Raw genomic sequence first — 19,368 nt, 5'->3', positions numbered from 1 at the left:
TTAGGGGTCAAATGGGTAGATGAAGACAACATTTTCTTCTGAAGAAAAGACAAAGCGCACCGTGTTCTCGGAGCAAAGCTTGGAAAAAGGGAACTGAGGCCAATGGGCGCGGCACAAGCTATTTATGCTGAGAGTGACGTCGACAGACTACGGTGTCCTCCGAGGGACATCAATGCCTCGACCTCATGCACAGTGCCCTCTGCCGAAAATATTTTACGAAGCAGCCAGCTGGAGATACGAATGATCATAGATGAGGAATACGTGGGAGGACACAATCCATTCTCAAGACTTCATCTGAACAATAACAGCACAGGCGGGATATTGAAGCAAATGAGGAAGTCCCACGACTATTGTCACTGTCTTAATGAGCATCAGCAGATACATCCAACAATTCCAAAAACGATGCCGGACCTACAAAATGTGTTAATGACAGCCTCAATGCATGCTCAACTTCCCTTCCTAAAGTTATACGAAACCATGAATGAGTCACTTAAGGACCAGGCTACTTTGCTGGCTTTAGTAGATACGAAGCAAATATTCCTTGAAACATTGGCAAACAAAGTACAACAAAGACTCGATATTGAGGCAGAAGTCTCCCAACAATGGCAGGCGCAGCTAAAGTACGTATGGCTTCAACACTGAACTAGATGATGATACTAACCCATAAAGAAAAACAACTACAAATAGAATTAAGGAATCAACGATTGTGCTGAAATATAAAAGCAGAAAACCTGAATAAGCAAACATCACATAACTGCCATGAGGATAAGGCAAAACATCCGATCCCTAATGGGGCTATCAGCCATATGCACGACAATCATCAGACTTCAATAACTACGTCTCATGCAATTCAAAAGAACACAATACCTCAGGTATTAATGGCAGAAGGTACGAAAGAGGTCCCTGCAGTGACAAATAACGGACCACTTGAGGATCCTAAAAAAAAGGCAAGACAAGAAACAGAACAATTTTTTTTAAAAAAGGAAAACCCTCAAAGAGGAGCTCACGTGCATTCTTGCGGAATTTGACTCTTCAGATAAAACAAAGTGGTCCACAACAATTGAGATGTAAACCTGAACATACAACTGAAGCTATGACCAGCACTGTGATCCCCTTGACCAGCCAAAAGAACATGAAATTCCAACGACGAATAGCAAAAACCAGGAAATTCAGGATGCACTAATGAATCTATGTACTTACACCGAAGATGGTGAAAATACACTGATTGAATTTAAAAACGATCAAACACACCATGAAACATATGAAGATTCATTATACATTGTAGACGAATACGAACAACGACACTCTGTGATTACAGAGAAAGACATTCTCTCATGCGAAGTAGTATCAGACTCTGACCTTGAGGTAACAAGAATAACAACGTCATCAACTACGAAGACAAGGCGACAGAAAGATACAATTTATAGGAAAACAACATTACACCATGGGGCAAACTGCCATCAGGAAGCCCCAATTTGAAGACAAAAGCAAGAGGACTTCACAACGTATCCTTAATACACCTCTTGTAATGACCTAAAACTGCTTACCTTTATCAATCTAAGGCGCAAAACACAGATCTTTAAAGTGAGGATAGAACGGATAGATCCAAAAATGACATCTTGATTCTCAACATGACTAATACCCAACGTCTATTGCATGCGATTCCAATTCTTCAGAACATTCAATCTGTGGACATTCTTGTAGTAGAATTTCCATTTGAAGGAGAAACAGATGTAGTAAGTCCAATTTAACACACACAACTGCGAAACTTGGGATTCCGATGTCTTGCAACCGTCTATAACTTTCGACAATCGAGAATGCAACTGAACTCAAGTAATCGACATTAAGATGTTATCTTTGCTGTCCAAAATTTGACAACTTTGACTCAAGATAGCATCAATACTCAATATTTGGCAGCAAAATCGATCACTAGGAGGGATACAAAACGATCTGATCAACCAACTGATCGAATTAGATCCCCAGGACGACACAACAAAGAGAAGCAATCATATAAAAACAACAAGAAATTGCTCGACAATAACAGCCACAGATAATTTGACTCTTTCTTCATGTTCGTGGGATACGAGGGGGCTCAGCACATTTATACAGAAATGACAATGTAGATCTACTGTCCTTTGACATTATATGCTTAAAAGACACATGGATAGCGCATGAACTGACATGTGATGGATTTATAATTAGGATAAATCCGGCAATCTCAAGAACAAAAGGTTGTCCTTCATCTGGTCTCTTAACGTTTGTCAGAGCGGAAGCAAATTTTAAAATCATAGAGTCATATAACCCTAACTCATTTACTCAAATCACCCTATTAGAAGCAGGTCAATTAAAGACCACGCATGAAGACCAAAAAACCTAACTAATGAGGCCTGAACTATTTGCCCTCATAAATCTATATGGGAGTACAGCTGCAATTAATGACATTGTATTCATCGATACAGTACTATCGACCATCGATGCTTTGCAACTAAAATATAGCAAGATAGATTTAATAGTATGTGGCAATCTAAATATAAAATGATTTGCTCAAGATGGAACAAAGATTCCTTCTGAAAAATTGGAATGTAAAGCACTATTATAGGCAAACCAAAATCTAACCCTTGCTAATGGATCACTTTCGGATGATGTACCACCAAGAACGACATGGGGAAGTTGCGGTTTAACAGCAATTCTAGATTATATCTACATTTCTGATATAATGAGAAATAAAATTAAACTGCTAAAAGTAGTTCCGTCACAAACGAGTGACCATCATAAGGTGACAATGACCTGGGAAAAAAAATCAGGCGTTCGAGCACAAACACATATATTACCACGGCTGGAGCCTACAAATGGCCAGAACAGACTGCGATTAACTTACTTACAATTGGAGTTGTTTAAAGATCTATTTACTGACTTGACCACGACAAACAAACAAAAACTAGAGTATGAATGGCTACTAACACCCTACAGAACAAAGGGTGAAGTTGCTCAAAAGCCGAGACTGAAAAATGTTCATGCATATAACTCCCAGATAGTACAGAAGAAAAAGGAACTAAGAATGAAGATAAAAGCGACAACGTTTCTGACTCCAGCACAACGGATCACAACAACAAAATATCATAAGCGACAATATAGAAACTGGATCAAGAACTGTCGAGCACAGATAGTGCAAACTGACGCAGAGAATACGTTGATTGCACTAACAAACAGGAACACTAGAGACCTATGGAACCATGCTGATCTCTTAATATCTGGTGTTTCCGACGCTGACTGGGTATCATACTTCTCATTGCTATATGCAAAACACATGCACACAGTAGAAGAACAGAGTATACAACCCACAATGAAATGCGAGTTAATGTGGGACTATGATCTGATTTAAAATCTCATCAAACACCTAAACAGCTCAAGAGTCCCTGGCCCGGATGGGCTCAGTAACGTAGTCATTAAAAAGAACCCAGAAATGTAGGCAGGCATATGTCTACATCTTTTTAACAGCATTAAAAAACTATGTTGACCCAAGGCAAGCAGGATTTATAAAGAACGTGGGGACGAATGTTAATTTGTTGCTCCTAAACCTCTTAAAACAGGAAGCTCTAGGGAAATAAATCCTGATATGTGCAATTTTTGTTGACTTGCAACTAGCATTTGATACGATCAACCGCCAGAAGCTTTGGAATAAACTATCAGCATGGAACTGTCCGAAAAATGTGATGGAACCGATAAAAGCACTGTATTCACAGACTTCCATTTGTGTCAGACTGTCGCCAGATGGTCTAATGTCAACTACAATTTCAACGATGAATGGCCTGAATCAAGGCTGTCCGTTGGCTGCCACGTCGTTCATTCTACATCAGATCTTGGAGAAACTCAAGCGCGAACATCTGCGAACACTCCAAAACTGAATAATACCCTAATTCCATATATGTTATATGCTGATGATATCGTCATTTTTGACAAGATTCAAGTCGACCTCCAAAAGAGCCTGAACAACTTAGTTCAATACATTGAACAGAACAATTTAACGACTAATATAAAAAAGACCGAAGTAATGGCCCTATCACAATGCCCTAAGAATAAACCTTTTCCAGTCTACATCAAGGGAGAAAGAATAGATCACGTAAGAACAGTCAAATACTTAGGAGTCTGGCTAAGCCAATCAGAAGTTGAAAATTAATAGACTGTACATCGAAAGGCTAAGTCACTATCATTGGCTCGACAGGGATTTATAATACATAAAAAGTATGACAAATATTCCCTGAGACCAGTGATGGCATTCTATCGCCAAAAGGTGATAGCAATTCTAACTTAGAGAAGCGAGACAATGCTTAATATATCGCAATCAATATGAACCCAAATAGAAGTCATCTTTTGGAGGAAAATATTGTCTTTACCGGCCTCCTATTCAAGGCCAAGTATTAGATACGAATTGGCGATACAATCACTGGAATCGATGGTTAATTGGAAATACCTAGATTTGTATAGAAAAACAATTGTGGATTACATAATTCCCTCAATTGAAGTCGTATGTGATAAGTTGAATAAATCAAATGATACAGCGATAAAAACATGGAAAAAAACATACAGAACCTTGTTGGGAAATGCAGAAGCAACTACTGAAATGCTGATCAATCGACCCCTCAACGTAAAGAAGAAAATACAACTCATGGATTGGATAACTACTAGCTCCAAAAAGGCAGAATATGAACTGGACATTACTCCAACTATTGAGATGAGAGCGTTAAACCAACTTCCAAAATATCTACTATTATTCCCAGATCGTCGCATGCGGGATACGTTTTTAAGACTAAGACTGAACATTCTCCCAACACATGAATACTTGCTGCAATCCAAACAAGTAACAGTGGCTGAAGCCTACTGCAGATTCTGTAACCAGCTGGACCGAAAGGACCAAAGAGAATCACTTTTCCACCTTCTTATGAAATGTCTGGCACCAACAGAAAAAAAGACAACTTTTTGTAAACATGCTGCCACAAGTAGAAACAAAGATGGTTTGTGATGAGTGATGGGCCCATATTATGTGTGGCAACAACAACGTTCTGACATTCAGAGTACTTCAATTTTGGAATGCAATAATGACAATTAGCACTTAAACCCAAAGATGACAAAATTATAAAAGGAATAAGGCTATGAAGAGACATTATGGAGTTTCTACTAACTGCCATATCTAAAACGAATTAGGAATGTAATGCTGTTTTCTAAATGTATAATGTAAAGTTTGAAACCAAACTAAATCATTTAAAAAAAATAATAATAATTATATATATATATATTATTTCCAGGCACTGCCACTGTTCCACTGTTGGTTCTGCTCTGGGTATGAATGGATAGGGTGGTGATAGGGAAGCCCCTAGAGGAGATTTTATGGTTGAATAGACAAGACCGGCCCTAAAATACCTGATCAAGCCAAGTTTACACCGGGGATGGAGCAAGGGTCATTCTAACAATGGCAAACTATGGGTTTCAGGAAATTGGGAGATTTGATGCTGAGGACGACAATACGTTCGTTTGAGGAATGCAAGCAACATATAGGGCTCACAGAGGGAGACCTGATGAGGCATTACCAGGTGAGGCATTGGATAATGAGGCCAAGAGTCAAACAGGTGGCGAGAAGGGAACTCGCTACATTTGAAAAGCTTATTACAACCCATTCTGGAACCAAACAGATGACATCCATGCTATAAATAATATTAATGTAGAGGAGACGGTAGCACAATGGGGGTATATGACATGGTCGGAGGGCACCCAGGGAGAGAACATCCCCCAAGAACATTGGGAAAATATGTGGAGGACTATCCTCAAATTGACGCGCTCAATACAATTAAGAGATACCTGGTGCAAGGTAATGAGGCAGTGGCATTATACCCCGCAAAGATTGCATTAAAAAAATGTATTTGTTGATTAGTGTTTTGGTTCAGACATCACTGTATAAACCTTTCACTACTATACAAAAAAGTAAGAGAGTCAAAAGAATTTACAAAATAAAACAAAACATTCTTCAACAAGATTACAAAATATGGTTTCCTTTTTCACACTTAAAAAGTGTCACAAAATGGCATTATTCAACATCAAATAGACAGGCAAGTTCGTACAGTGGTCTTTGCAAGTTAAGGTTTCTCATCCTGAAGCCCCAACTCGCCCAATTATTTCGTTATCAAAGCAAGGAGACCACTTAAAGCCAAAATGGAACTCTGTTGGCCACCCATCAAACCAGACCACATGAATTTGTTGACAATTTCCATCCCCATGTGTCTTTTCCTTTTGTGGTGCAGTGCCGGACACTCTGCTACTAAATACTTGATGGTTTCTTTGGCATCTGTATTGTTAGAGTCTACATGACTGATCACCCAAGCCCTGACCCCATTTACTTTTCCTCTCCAAGGTGGGAATTTGATTTAACCTGAATCGAAGATAGTTTGTTCGAAGCTTAGGACAAGGGGACATTGAGATGTACTTTTGGAGCTCCTCTCATTTATTGATGAACTCACTATATTCGCCATACGTACTGTACGTTCTCACCTGATCAGAGGACGGCGCCCAGTCCTATTTGTATAACTTGTTCTTTACTGTAACCAAGCTATACGAAAGCTTTTCCTTCATTGATGGTATCAGGGAGAGTGTTTCATTCATTTGCTCTTTGAAGTTTGTGATGGTGACCCCCCCACCCCCGATTCTCTGGTCTGTTCCACACCCCAACTCTGATAGAGAGACATAGAAGGCGGATTCAGAGGTTTGCATACTCCGCCATCTTTCTCCACTTAGGGAAAGATTGCATCCAATGTATATGGGAAGCTCACGAGAATTCTGGAGCGGGTGTTTTAGTGAGGGGAAGTGGAGGCATATATGGTGGGACTGTCTAGTATCAGTCTCCTATTGTGCTAATATTTCTATCCCTGTGAAATTAATGGTACCACTACTAGATCCGGGTGTCGGACTGCCTAACAAATTTCAGAAAAGGCACTCATGACGATGATCATAGCAGCATGGCAGGTTCTAGCGAAACGTTGGAAATAGAGACAACCCCCAACAAGTAGGGAATGGCTCCAGAAACTATGGGGGTTATTAGCGATGGAGTGGGCCACCTATCGGGTTCAAGGAGATGGGGGAAGTTTTGGCAGGAATGGGAGGTAGTAATGGAGTATTTACAAGGAGACTATATGAAACAATGGTGCCCACACAATTTGAGAATATTGGACTTTGTGAGACAACGAGAGGTTCATCGAAAAGAGTTGGGGGTGTAGTAAGAAGGAGGAGGAGTAAATGGAAGCTGATGCCAGGGGACAAGGGGGAGAGGGGGTGTTATTTGTTATCCATATTTGCAAAAAGCCAATAAAAACAATACAAAATATATATATATATATATATAAATAACTGTTTCAAAGAAATGCACTAAGAACGTTTACCCAGAGAGATCAATGACTGATGAATTTCATTCATCAAAGTCTGATAAAGTTCCTTCTGCCATTGGTGTAGTAGCTTCCACTCCTCTTCAGAGAAACATGCAGCAATATCATCGAATGTAACTGGTGCCTGGGGGAAAATAAATAGAACAGGATATAGTCAGCAAAGTCATGAAAAAGAATATACGTAATGAAGGCTTACCCATATACAATTGTTTTTTTCAGTGTACTCTCATTGTCACAAGTCCTTTCATAAGAAGCAATAGATGCGATGGAGACTTTATGGTTTGAAACCTGCAATGCTTTTTATATGTAGACAGAAGTAGGTTTACATTTCCTCAGAAAAATACACTGTAAAGAAGCCCTTCCTACATCATATAACTTGGAAGGATTCAACAAAACAAGAAACCATAGCACCAGTATAAATCTGCAGCACACGACACCAGGTGCATCATGCAGCTGGAAGGGCAGAAGAGAAGTGCTGCGTAACTGCCCATTATGTAAAGTCAAATTATAACATGAATAGTTAGGCAATGTGCACTTATTCCTGGATTTATAATAAGCAATGTTCAAAAAGTATTACACATTATGTATCTATTCACCAAATGCACCCGTTTGTTTATTCACAGAGTGCTTGTATCATGTCCTTTTCACAAATAATAATTTACAGCCTCTGTGCAGAGAGACTACACTAGCAATCTGACATAGGGAAATTGCAGTCTTCCATACTACAATTACAGACCCTGCTAGAGTACAAAAAGCAGACCTGTCAGATGAGGAGTGTGGGTGTTTTGTATTCATTTGGGAAGCAAAGGAAGTCAAAGGTGGACAGTAGAGAAGAGAGGTTGGAGCAGGGTAAAGGAAAGGACACAGAGTGATTGGCGTGAAGGAAGGTGGAGAAAGGAGAGTGGTAGAAGGTAAAGCGAGGGATGAAGAGGAAAAGAAGGTGAAGCAAACGGTGAGAAATTGAGGAAACAGTGGTGCGACCAAGACCCCTGACTGGCCCTTAGAACGAGTGTGGAGCAGTGCAAGAGAGCTCAGCCTCATCACCAGCTAGATGATGTGGGGGCAGGATGGGGAAGAGTCCATGGTCCCCTTGCAGCATGGTTGGGGGAAGGCAGGTGGCATCACGCTGAATTAAAATCTCCTCTAGGAATGGCCCCACAAAATGTGTGGCAATTTCACAGGCCCTTGCTCCCACGACCTGTAGTAGTGTGACCATTCCTTTGTTGCAAATGCCCTAGTCGCAAAGAGAGAGTGAGTGTGAGTCAGTCTCCCTCTCCCTCTCCCCCTCCCCCTCCTCCCTCTCTCTCTCTCTCTCCCTCTCCCTCTCCCTCTCCCTGGCTGAGAGAAATTATCATGCAGATCTGAGTCAATTGCCACACTAAGTAGCAATTCTTGTGAGAAACAAGCACGCATTCCAAGTGCCACGCATTAGTTCAAATGCAGACCACGTGGAAATGAAGGAAACGTAAAACGACAGGGAGGATGAAAGGGAACAAGCATACTGGTGTTTACAGTAACAAAAGCAAGGAGACAGGGTTGCATAAAGACTGGAAGGTGGTGGAGGAGCAGGAGTGGATAGTGCAGGAAGAGGTGGGTTGCAGAAAAAGTGGAAGGTGCAAGAGGAGGTAGAAGGCATGTGTAGTAGTGAGGGGGAGAAAGCAGAGGAGGGTGGAGGTGATGAAGACTCAGAAAGTGGAAAGAGAGCAGAGGGAGGGAGAGGAAGTAGAAAACTAGGAAGGACAGACAATAGGAACTTGGAAAAGTAGGGACAATAATAGATAGAACAGTAGACAACATCAGCCAAAGCACTGTCTGTGGGAAGTAGGTGGAGAAATAAATAGGTGGGGGAAGGGTGAGGAGGTTAGCAGACAGTCAGCTCGAGGGCTAGTGGCAGAGGCTATTGAGGTCCATAGGTACGAATGAGCTTTGGATTAATAAGGAGTGACGCAAACCAGGTTTGGGTGATAGGTTCAGAATCCTGAGAGAGGGAGGGGAGATCTACCCAACCAGGTGCCCAACAACCCTCATAATCTGCCTCACCTCTGGGAGACGCTAATCAACTTGCAACAACAATGTGTGTGGCGACAGCAACAATCTACAGTAACCACAGGCCTACTGGCAAAATCAGTCAATGAATAACCTGGCCTTCCTTTGAGCAACATCCAAATCAAGACTAACAGGGACACCAGAGAAAACCCTTTGGGTCCTTGGATAAGACTTTTCAAGCCTGAAGATTTTCAGTTGCAATTATAACCCCAATTGTTTTGTTTTGCCCAAAGATTGTATATAGTCACAAATAAAGTACTCCTACTACATCCAGGCGCTGGCCGGGGGGGCTGGACAGTGAGATAAAAGCTCCAAGAAACCGAGCTGGTTCTCAGTAGGACTGGGGCATGAAGTGGTTTCCTCTAGAGCGGTGTCAGCAACTAGACCCCACCTGGAAATCTATGACAGGGTGAAGCCAGAAAACATATTCCCAGATAACAAAAAACCTTTAGACTATTGTAAGCAAAGAACTAACAAAGCATTCTAATGCATGCAGAGAATGGAGAAATAAATGTGACACTGGTGTAGGTTTGAGGTGTGCAGCAGATGGGAGGGATTTGCCAAATATTTAGCAGTATAACAATCAGCCACGGTGTGCTGGGGTGCGCTTTATAGGTTTTAATCTGAGATTGATCATCCTAGTGCTGGTAACATGGTTGTTTTTGTACGATTGGCGCAGCCATGACAGGAGGTAAGGCTGCAAATGGAGTAAGCAGACTAGGCTTCAGCGTGGCTAAAATGGCAGAGTTGTGCACAAGGAGCAGTGTAGAAAATCCAATGGTGCACTCATTTGAAAAGGAAATACTGCAAGCAATACATTTATTTATTTATTCATTTGTAATGCGCCGTAAATCCGCAGGCATCAGGGCGCAACAATAAGACCAGGACAAATGCTGGGAGATAACCAGCTTACGTACAGATCGGAACACTTGGCATGCCAAGACAGAGATGGATAGTTAGTACATTAACGTTCTACTTTCATTTAAAACAGGAAGGTTTTCAATGTTTTTCTGAATTTGAGATGATTAGTTTCAAGTCTCAGACTCAGCGGAAGTTTATTCCAACTGACGGCAGACCGGTTGGGAAAGGCTTTGCCTAGGCCGTTCCATTTTTTTGGGGTTCACTGATGTGATCTGTCCTCGCTTTTTGCTTGATTATCCGTACTGCATGGTTTTGGATATGTTGGTATTTTATCAAGCATTGTTTGCTTGCACCCAATAAAAGTGCATTGCCATAATCCAGATGGGAAAGTATGGTGGCTCTAGCTAGAGAAACACAGTTGGTTTCGTTGAGTAGGGGTCTAATCGCTTTCAACAGCCTCAAGCAATATGAGCAGTTTTCACTGACATATGCGGCTTAGGCGTCTGAGCACATGGAGGCTTCTAGGGTCATGCCCAAGGTTTTAACCCTGCCCACTACTTTGATGGAGGAGTCTTTTATCAGGAATGAGTCATAGTCGGATGGTAATTCGCCCTAGCTTGGTTGGAGCCGAAAACCATCAGCTCAGTCTTTGATCCATTCAGGCACATTCAGTTTTGATTCCTCCACAAATGAATGATGTTATAAAGGTCATTTATCGTTTCATTGTCTTTTTCATAATCCCTGCTTAATTCCACCACCAGCTGAGTATCGTCAGCATAGTTGGTGAAGAAAGCATTTATGTTGTCCAGAGCTTCGCAAAGGAGGCGTAGGTAGAGATTAAAAAAAAGTGGTGAGAGGCTAGCTCCTTGAGGGACACCACAGAAGATGTTACTCATGTGAACATTTGTCACCCCAGTGTGCTCAAGATATTGGGCCTCATCACGAGTTGGGCTGTATTCCCGGCTGTAATACAGCCGACTGTAATAGCCCTAACACCGACCAGTCCGGTGGTATTACCACCGGATCACGAGTTGGGCCTTAACAGTAAATCCCCATTCCTGATTGGGTCCATTGGATCCAATGGGGAATTTTCGGCGCTAATTATGCGGGCTAATACAGCCGGCTGTAATACAGCCGAAAACAGGGATTTTCACCTCCAGAAAAAGCTGGAGGTAAAACAGTCGATTTAGCGCCCAACTCGTGATAGGCCAGCCCTTAAATGCGGCTGTAATACCGTTACCACCGCATTTAAGGGCTACAGCCAAACTCGTGATTAGGCCCATTCTATCAGCATGGAAAGATGTTAACCAGCCGATAGCCTCTTTAGAGCCGTTAGCGATATTCTCTAGGGGCTGCTGTAGTAATTGATAGTCTAGCAGGTCAAAGGCTGCACTGAGGTCAAGTAACATTAGTATACCTGTCTTGCCTTTGTCAATGATGCCCAGCATTTTAGTTTGTAAATCAAGCATGGCTGTTTCAGTACTGTGTGCTGTACGAAAGCCTGACTGTTGGTGATGCAGTATCTCATTAGTCTCAACATATGCTTGTAGTTGTGCTGTGGCAATCTTGTCCATTACTTTCAGGATGAAGTTACTATTGCTATTTGATAGGTCTTAAATTCACTGGTTCTTGTTGGTCTGGATTGTTTTGTTTTTTTTTACCAGAGGGGTAATGGTCACCCTTTTAATGTTCTTGGGAACTGTTTGGTCCAGAAAGGAAGTATTGACCGTTCTCGTGAGTAGTGGTGCAAAAATGTCTGCATTCTCAAGAATTATTTTGGGTGGCAGTTTATTCTCTGCACAATGATGGTTTCATAGATGCTAATGAGATTAGCATGTCCTCCGTCGTGATCTTGTGGAAATGAAATTTGTCTACATGTTCCATTGGCTTACTAAAAGGTATTTGGTACTGTTCAGTTTTGTTGCTTTGGGCACTAGCTAGTAGTTCTCTTGCTATAATACAAGAATGTAGAACAGCCCAAGACCATATCATTGACATAGTGGTCATCCATTTGGCCCTTATCCGGAAATATTTGAGAAAGTGGCCAACAGAGTGACTTCAGTGGAAGTGTCAGTTGGTGAAACAGCTGAAAAAGGAAGGATACTGGAAACAACCTGGCAGGCCAACCTCCCAGCGCACTCATCTGCTAGAGTGCCGTTTGGAAGAAGCAGAAGGTAGAGCCCGAAGATCCAACATTAGAGTTGGCAGCCTCTCTGAGGGTGAAGAGAAGAAACACACAAGTACATTTCTGGTGAAACTCATTCTGAAGACCGTTGGCGCTGATAAACTCTCCCAATGTTTGCGGTTGAGAGAGAGCACAGGGCCCTAGTGTGTTGGCCGTCACCTGCTGCGTTTATAGCCAAATGGCTGAATTACTAAGTGTCACAGATTGCACAGGAATCACTCCAGAGTCTCAAAGAAAGTCCAAGGGCATTAAAGCATTGTGAGCTCTAGAGTCATCACACTCTGGTGCGTCTCCCGTGGGATATTTTTCCTAACCGAGGCTTCAGTAAACCCAGGTTAGTACCATTGAATGGTAATCCCGACTGGCTATTTTGGGTCTTAGGCTATGAATGACTCTACAAGATGCTGGCACACTAAACTGCCTCAGGAACTTTGTATATGTCCCTTCTCTATCCAGTTGTTCGTGCCCTGAGAGAATTAGGAAAGTGTCTTGTATGTGCTCAGTTGGTGTCAAGGCTTGTTCACTCATGCCCACACTTACCTTTGCACTTTTACTCTCACCATCTCCCTCCCTCCTCCTCCTCTTGCTCCTCCCACCAATTCTGTCCCTTCGATGTTTCACTTTCCCTAGTTATCGCATCCACCCTTTGATATTACCTCTCCTCCCTCCTCCACTCTGCTGCCCACCCCTCCATCATTCTACCACTCCCTCCTTCACTCTACTGCTCCCTCACCACTCTACTCCGCCCTCCAAACACTACTCCTACTCAAAACCCCTCCTTTAAACCTGGTGTCATGTGTCACATACACTCTAGCCTTTTAAGGCACTTGCCACACAAACGCGCACACTGCAGTACCCTTTGTGAAGGCATCATGAAGAAGGACACAGACAACAGATTCCAAATTCAAACAATCAATTTTTATTAACTTAAATGTCAGAACGGAAAAGGGTCTAACTTGCTCTACACTAAGGTGGGATTTCCCTACCTAAATAAAACTAAGGAGAGACTGAGTCAAAGAGTTCAACTTAGGAATCGGTCTGTGTCCAAAACCTATGCTTGCCCATACAACCATAACTATACAATGTGTGGCAATGTCAACAACCAAATGAACAGTGTACAACACAAAGTCCTGCATTACTTCTAGCTTGTAGCTTCCTTTCAGCTCCCTTCCCAAAGTATAACAGAATTCAATAAAATAAAGCCTCAAAATATTCTTATTTAGATTTGGAATGCAAAAAAGTATCTTCAGGTCTCGGGGTATCCTTCCCCAAGTCCCAAATCACACAAAAGGACCTTGAAATTAACGATTTCCAGTTCGGACTCCGGGTTCCCTACACCAACTTCCAAGTTACACCATTCCAAAAGAAACGCAGAATGCCGTTATCTTCCACAGTTTGGTTAATATTATATTTAAGTGCACAGTTCAGATCATTTTAGAGTTTTCACACAGGTTGAAAATGTCACTGTGTATCAGGCTGCAATGTCCTTTGTCTGCCTGTTCTTGTCACCTTTTGGTTTGAAAGCGTTGGCTCTGTTTAACAGCAAAGTCTTAATTCAATTTGGCATTCAATAAGTAAACCTTTGGCTTAGGGGGTTGTTTTCCCTTCATATGGAGTTCAATAATGGTTATTTTCACTTTAAATGCATAAATCACTGTGCATAGACTTTCGAAAACGTGATTCTCATCACACGTGACCACTCTGTTGCAAGTTATTCCCTTTTATTTAATGGTAGACAAATATAACTGCTTGTTCTGCTTTAATTGGATAGTTCAGTGTTTAGAGACTCGAGAACATGCTCCTTGCCACACGTGACCACGCTGATACAAAGTATTCTCTTTGATTGTATACTTAAGTATAAATGTTGCATCCACTTTAATTGAGTTGCTGACTGTTCGGATACCTTCGAAAATGTTCTTCTTGCCGCACATAAGCACTGTGATACAATGTATTTCATAAAATGCTTACGTTCACAGACGCACACAGTGTTTCTCAAGCCCCAGAAACCCACTAGTCACTTAGGATGTTTCGGCTGCAGTGCGGATCACACAGCCTTCTTCCTCTAGTTAGGGGGCTCCAGTTTCTGCCCCTCAGACACTCCTTTGGTGGTCCTCCACCACAGGGGAATGAGTTAAAAAAAAAGGAATGGTGCAGTATTCCAGCACGGCTTCCTTCACCTTTCCTGGTCTTCACCGGGGTGTCCTCACTCCCACGCCATGCTTAATGGTCCTCTGATGCATGCACCGGCATCCTGGTCCTTCTCCTGTCGATTCTCTCTGCCACTGGTTTGGGCTACATTTGTATACCTGCAGCCCCTTGACAGGCTGCAGGTGTGAAGGATTATTCAGTTCTACCTGACTCCCATTAAAGGGACATGCCCGACCTTCACTACTCTTAGCAGGCATCTTCCGCTTCCCAGTACTAGAGTGGTAAAAGAGCATAGTCTTCATTGCTCTTAGTTGCCTCTTCTTCGTCCCAGTATTGTCAAGTGTCAATGATGGAGAAATGAGGGAAGCTGGCTAACAACAGCCTATAAAAGTCGGGGAGGGGTTGGGTTGGTTGTCACTAGGAAAGGTGGATACCATGTCTTGGCCAAGGACACCACACTCCCAGTTCCCAAAGAACCTCCACCCTGGTAATCCTCCCTCGCTTCTCTGGCAGAGTCGGGATCCAATAGCAATGGCCTTTTCCTGTCCATCTGTGCAGAGGATACAAGTGGATCAGGAGTGAGAATACCCTCAGGTTTCTCACACCTTCCACTCACTAAACCAATTCCACATCTTTTCAAATAACAGCCTCCACAGTCTACTGCTGCCTCCTTTTTTTCCAACTGGTCTCTTGGACTGCCTCCTTCTCCTCCTCCGACCTCACCCTTACAACCCACAATCTCCTGTTTTCCGGTCTACTTCTTTATACTTCCCCTCTTTCTGCCATTAGTTAGCTTTCCCTAGCCAATTTGCTATCCTCTTTTCCCTCCCAGAGTGTGTATGTGCAACAAAAAAAAAGCTTTAGAATGTGACTAAGTCCTGCCCACGCGCTCCACTGCGAGTCACAGTGAATCAACCATAGTGGGTCTGCCATCCAAGTATCCCAGACTGTGTGGGTGTTTTCATGGCGGGCATTCTCCATGATAGGTAAAGTCTCTGGGGGATGTTTGTGCCTTATTTCATGTACTTGTTGGTCGAGGATTGAATTTAAGTCTGTGGCGGTGCACCCGCCTGAGTGCTGAAGCGAGCTGCTAATTGGCACGCACTCGCGTAGGTCTGTCAATGCCACCATCTCTTCCTCAGGCTCTCCTTGCTGCTGCAGTGGAAATCTAGATTTACGGTGTCCAGAAGGGTTGCTTCTGTTCATAGGCATCTTTGTGTCCAATTCTGACATGGACATGGGCCTTAGTTGAGGTTTAGTGCTCTGTTGCTGGTCTCCTTCATCGGCTCAACAATAGGTAGAAAGAGAATGGCGAGTATCTAGACAAAGAGGCATGGCGTGAGACAAAGGTGTACTTCTGATTTGTAGATAGGCAGAAAGGAAAGGGGTAAGGGTTACATTCTCCACAGGTGCCTTTGCCCTTAGTGCCTGTGAGTTTCGGTGTGGCAGGCCTCCCCCTATCTTGACAAGAGCAGGGTATTGGCCTTGTTACATATGATAGGAAAGCCATTCTGATCTGCTCACAGATAAATGGCAAAATTGCTTATGTATCAGCTTTTCTCTTGGTGTTCTCGGATAATACGCAGGTCGAAAAAGCACGGGGTTCCTTCATGGAGGTCAAGAAAGCATGGCAAAAGAGTCACATAAAATAGATGCTACTGTACCCAGTAAAGGTGGTGCACCAAAATAAGACGTGTTTCTTTGACAACCCCAAGCAAGTAGTGAACTTGACTGCAAGCCAGGGGATGCATGCACATATTGTGATGTAGGGAAATGACCAAAAGGGTGGTTCTGTAGATTTCCTACTGGATGGCGATGCTGCAGTAATGCAGTGAGAGCTGCTTTCAGTTGGTGCGAGTTCTGGGAGCAAGATGCAGACACTGCTAGGAGAGAGAGGTTTGACGTCCACACTTGAGCATGGAAAATGAAACCTTCATAACTGGTGGCTGAGAGCATTCATCTACTGGGTGCTGGAATTATGGTACAGTGATCAATACTTGTTTTATTCCATTTTCTTTTGAATTTTTCCAATACATTCAATTACGCACTTGCGTTACTTTACAGTAGTGATTACATCTAAACCCCCCGCACATCAACCCCAAAACACAATCCCCCTCCTACTAAAACCCAAAATCTGACTTGCCCGTCGCTGCTACTCATTACAAGGTACACTTAAAGTTGTCACATTGCATTCAAATGACACGACCCATCATAGATTGGACTGTACATTAAATGGATATACATCACTTTCCAATCATCTACTACAACTCACGTCAACTCTGGTCCAACATATTTGCTCAGTTGAGTCGTAGATTCAACCAAATGTCCTTGGGTCAACACATTGGGTGTGATACACTTCTATACATCTCCTCAACTTCATTACAAATACCACATCTATTATCCATTGCGTGACATTTGATGTAGTATCTTTCATCCAACCCAGCAATATCCTCCTCTTCGTCAGCAGTAATGCCAAGTTCACAAATCTAGGCTGAATCGGGGGGAGATCTAGCTCTAGTGTCAGTAGGATTTGCAATTGGGACTTGGGTAGCTTAGTGCCAATAACTAATGCAACTTCCTTGGTTACTTTGTGCCAGAACTCTTGTATTTTAGGACAGTCCCATAATAAATGAAGCAGTGTGCTCTTACCAGACTTGCATTTCACACAGAGCTAACTTTTCTCAGGAGATATTTTATGTAACCATTCATGAGTCCTGTAGAACCTGGTAAGTATTTTGAAATGTATCAGATGATAGCAAGGTCCCATGTAATTGCCCCCCAACCTCCAAAAAAATCTTACTCCCACTATCCTCTGGACTTTAGCAGCTCAGCAGCTTTAATGTCTAATGTATAGTAGTTATTAAATGACAACACCCTAATGCAGACAAAATGAATGCATTAACTAAGTAGTCACTGGGGCTACACAGAGACTATTCAACCAAGCCTTTATCAGTGCTCCGAATTGTGAATATCCGATTACATTTAGGCCTGGACATCCTATTGCAGCAGTAAACTGTTCCAGTTTGATAAATTGCAGTTGTGTGGGACCAGATTGATATGCAAATGGATATTTCTCCTAAATGAAAGGTACAGTGAGCTAAAACGTGGTTGTAGGCCCTCCCAAGTGGGCACCTTCATAGAGAACAGGTTAATTGGCAGTGTCTGTTCTCGGTAGGGGGGCTCTTAGACCTTTTCGGGGTAAATGCATCACATATCGTCCACACTTTGCGTTGCCCTTGCCTATTAACAATAATACCTGCTGCAATAGAATCCGTAAGTGGCATCCCTTTCAACCTTAGAAGCGGTGAGTATGGCTTCATAATACCTACATATATCAATGTATTACAACATACCATAAAGGTAAGATTTTTCGGGCATCACAATCTTCCATCCACAAGTAAGCCAAGCCAAGTATGATCTGACTTCATAGGGTCCGGGCCAGTTCACGTTCAATCTGCACACGTGGGGCCAGTTCCATCTCGACTATCCAGGGAATAGCATGCTGTAGCTGTGCTGCTAAATAATATGCATATATGTCAGGTACTGTAGCCCACCCATATTCACTGGCATGGTTAGGGTCTCCATAGCCAATCTTATCTGCCTATTTGCTTATTTAATAGTGTTCTGCAGTGACTAAAGAAAGTGTATGGTAGCACACACTGTATATTCGCAAGTACATGTAATAATTTAGTTAGTACTGTATTTTTGACAAGGGCCGCCCTGTCTACTGATAAAACAGTTGTTGATGGATGAGGACTAAGATTGTCATGATGTGTTGATTGTTTGCTCACGTATAAAGCGGTGCAGACACATGTAGTAGGTTACACCTTGCTGATAACATGGCAGAATGTACTCAGGACTTCATTTTTCAAGTTATTGATTACACAGAGTTATAGCTGCATGACGGGTTGTGGGAATTGACTCAGAAGAGAAGACATATTGGTGGTTACTCAGACAGCCATTACCTATTTAGTGGACATCATCTGTGGCTCTAGCTGCATTCTGCAGCCAGACACAGATTTTAGTTTACTAGTCATAACACAGGTGAAGTAGGGTGGTGTGGGACTGTATGCGTGGGGCAGTCATAGCACTGGTTGGATATAATGCACGTTCTAAGAATGACAGTGATATTGCTGGTTCCCAGTTGGGGGAAGGCCCAAAAGGTGGAGGTTGGAATTAATAAAGTTACAAGTTGTTATTGCTGTTCACTACACAGATGATATAGTAAGCAAATTAGAGGTCAAAACTGTGGGAGCTCTTTGAAAGGGGGGAACTGAACATACTTATTTGGAACATTCGAAGGTTATATTGATATGCTATGAGGAAGGTCGAGAGTTAGGACCTTCCACACGGCATGGTGTGAAAATCACCTTCCCGCAGGAAGCTCACTTATTGGCTGAGGAACTTCTAAAGCTTTGTAAACTGTGAGATGGTAGAGTATTTAGCACTACATACTAGTTTGCTAGAGATACCCTGGTCTGGAATGATTATACTCTGCTGAAGCTCAAGAAAGAAATGTTAGAGGGTTGGTGTGTTTGGACTCAATATTTGCACTTGCTAATAGTCAATGAAGAGTGATTGACTTTTGACGAGTACGAAATGGCGTGCTGTGCACTTGTGGATGTCACAGGTTTCCCCCCTTCCCACCTGTCTATGTTGTTTGTTGGAGTTCTTCAATGGAGTCTTCTTTCGCACATTCGG

General features: G+C 42.5%; 1 protein-coding gene across 6 annotated transcripts in view; it reads right to left on the bottom strand.

Annotated features, from left to right (window-relative positions):
- Positions 1 to 19,368, bottom strand: part of LOC138467522 (zinc finger protein 568-like) — a 779,018-nt gene that overhangs the window by 681,313 nt on the left and 78,337 nt on the right. For all 6 annotated transcript variants that reach the window (XM_069607624.1, XM_069607623.1, XM_069607618.1 and 3 more), the window contains exon 2: positions 7,425 to 7,551. In XM_069607624.1, the coding sequence (XP_069463725.1) occupies positions 7,425 to 7,551 (127 nt within the window). The remainder of the gene's footprint in view (positions 1 to 7,424; positions 7,552 to 19,368) is intronic.

The sequence above is a fragment of the Ambystoma mexicanum genome, chromosome 4q (genome assembly GCF_040938575.1).
Source record: "Ambystoma mexicanum isolate Mex_15411 chromosome 4q, UKY_AmexF1_1, whole genome shotgun sequence".
Lineage (NCBI taxonomy): Eukaryota > Metazoa > Chordata > Amphibia > Caudata > Ambystomatidae > Ambystoma > Ambystoma mexicanum.
The sequence above is the reverse complement of the archived record's forward strand: the minus strand, read 5'-3'. Positions and strand labels throughout refer to the sequence as shown.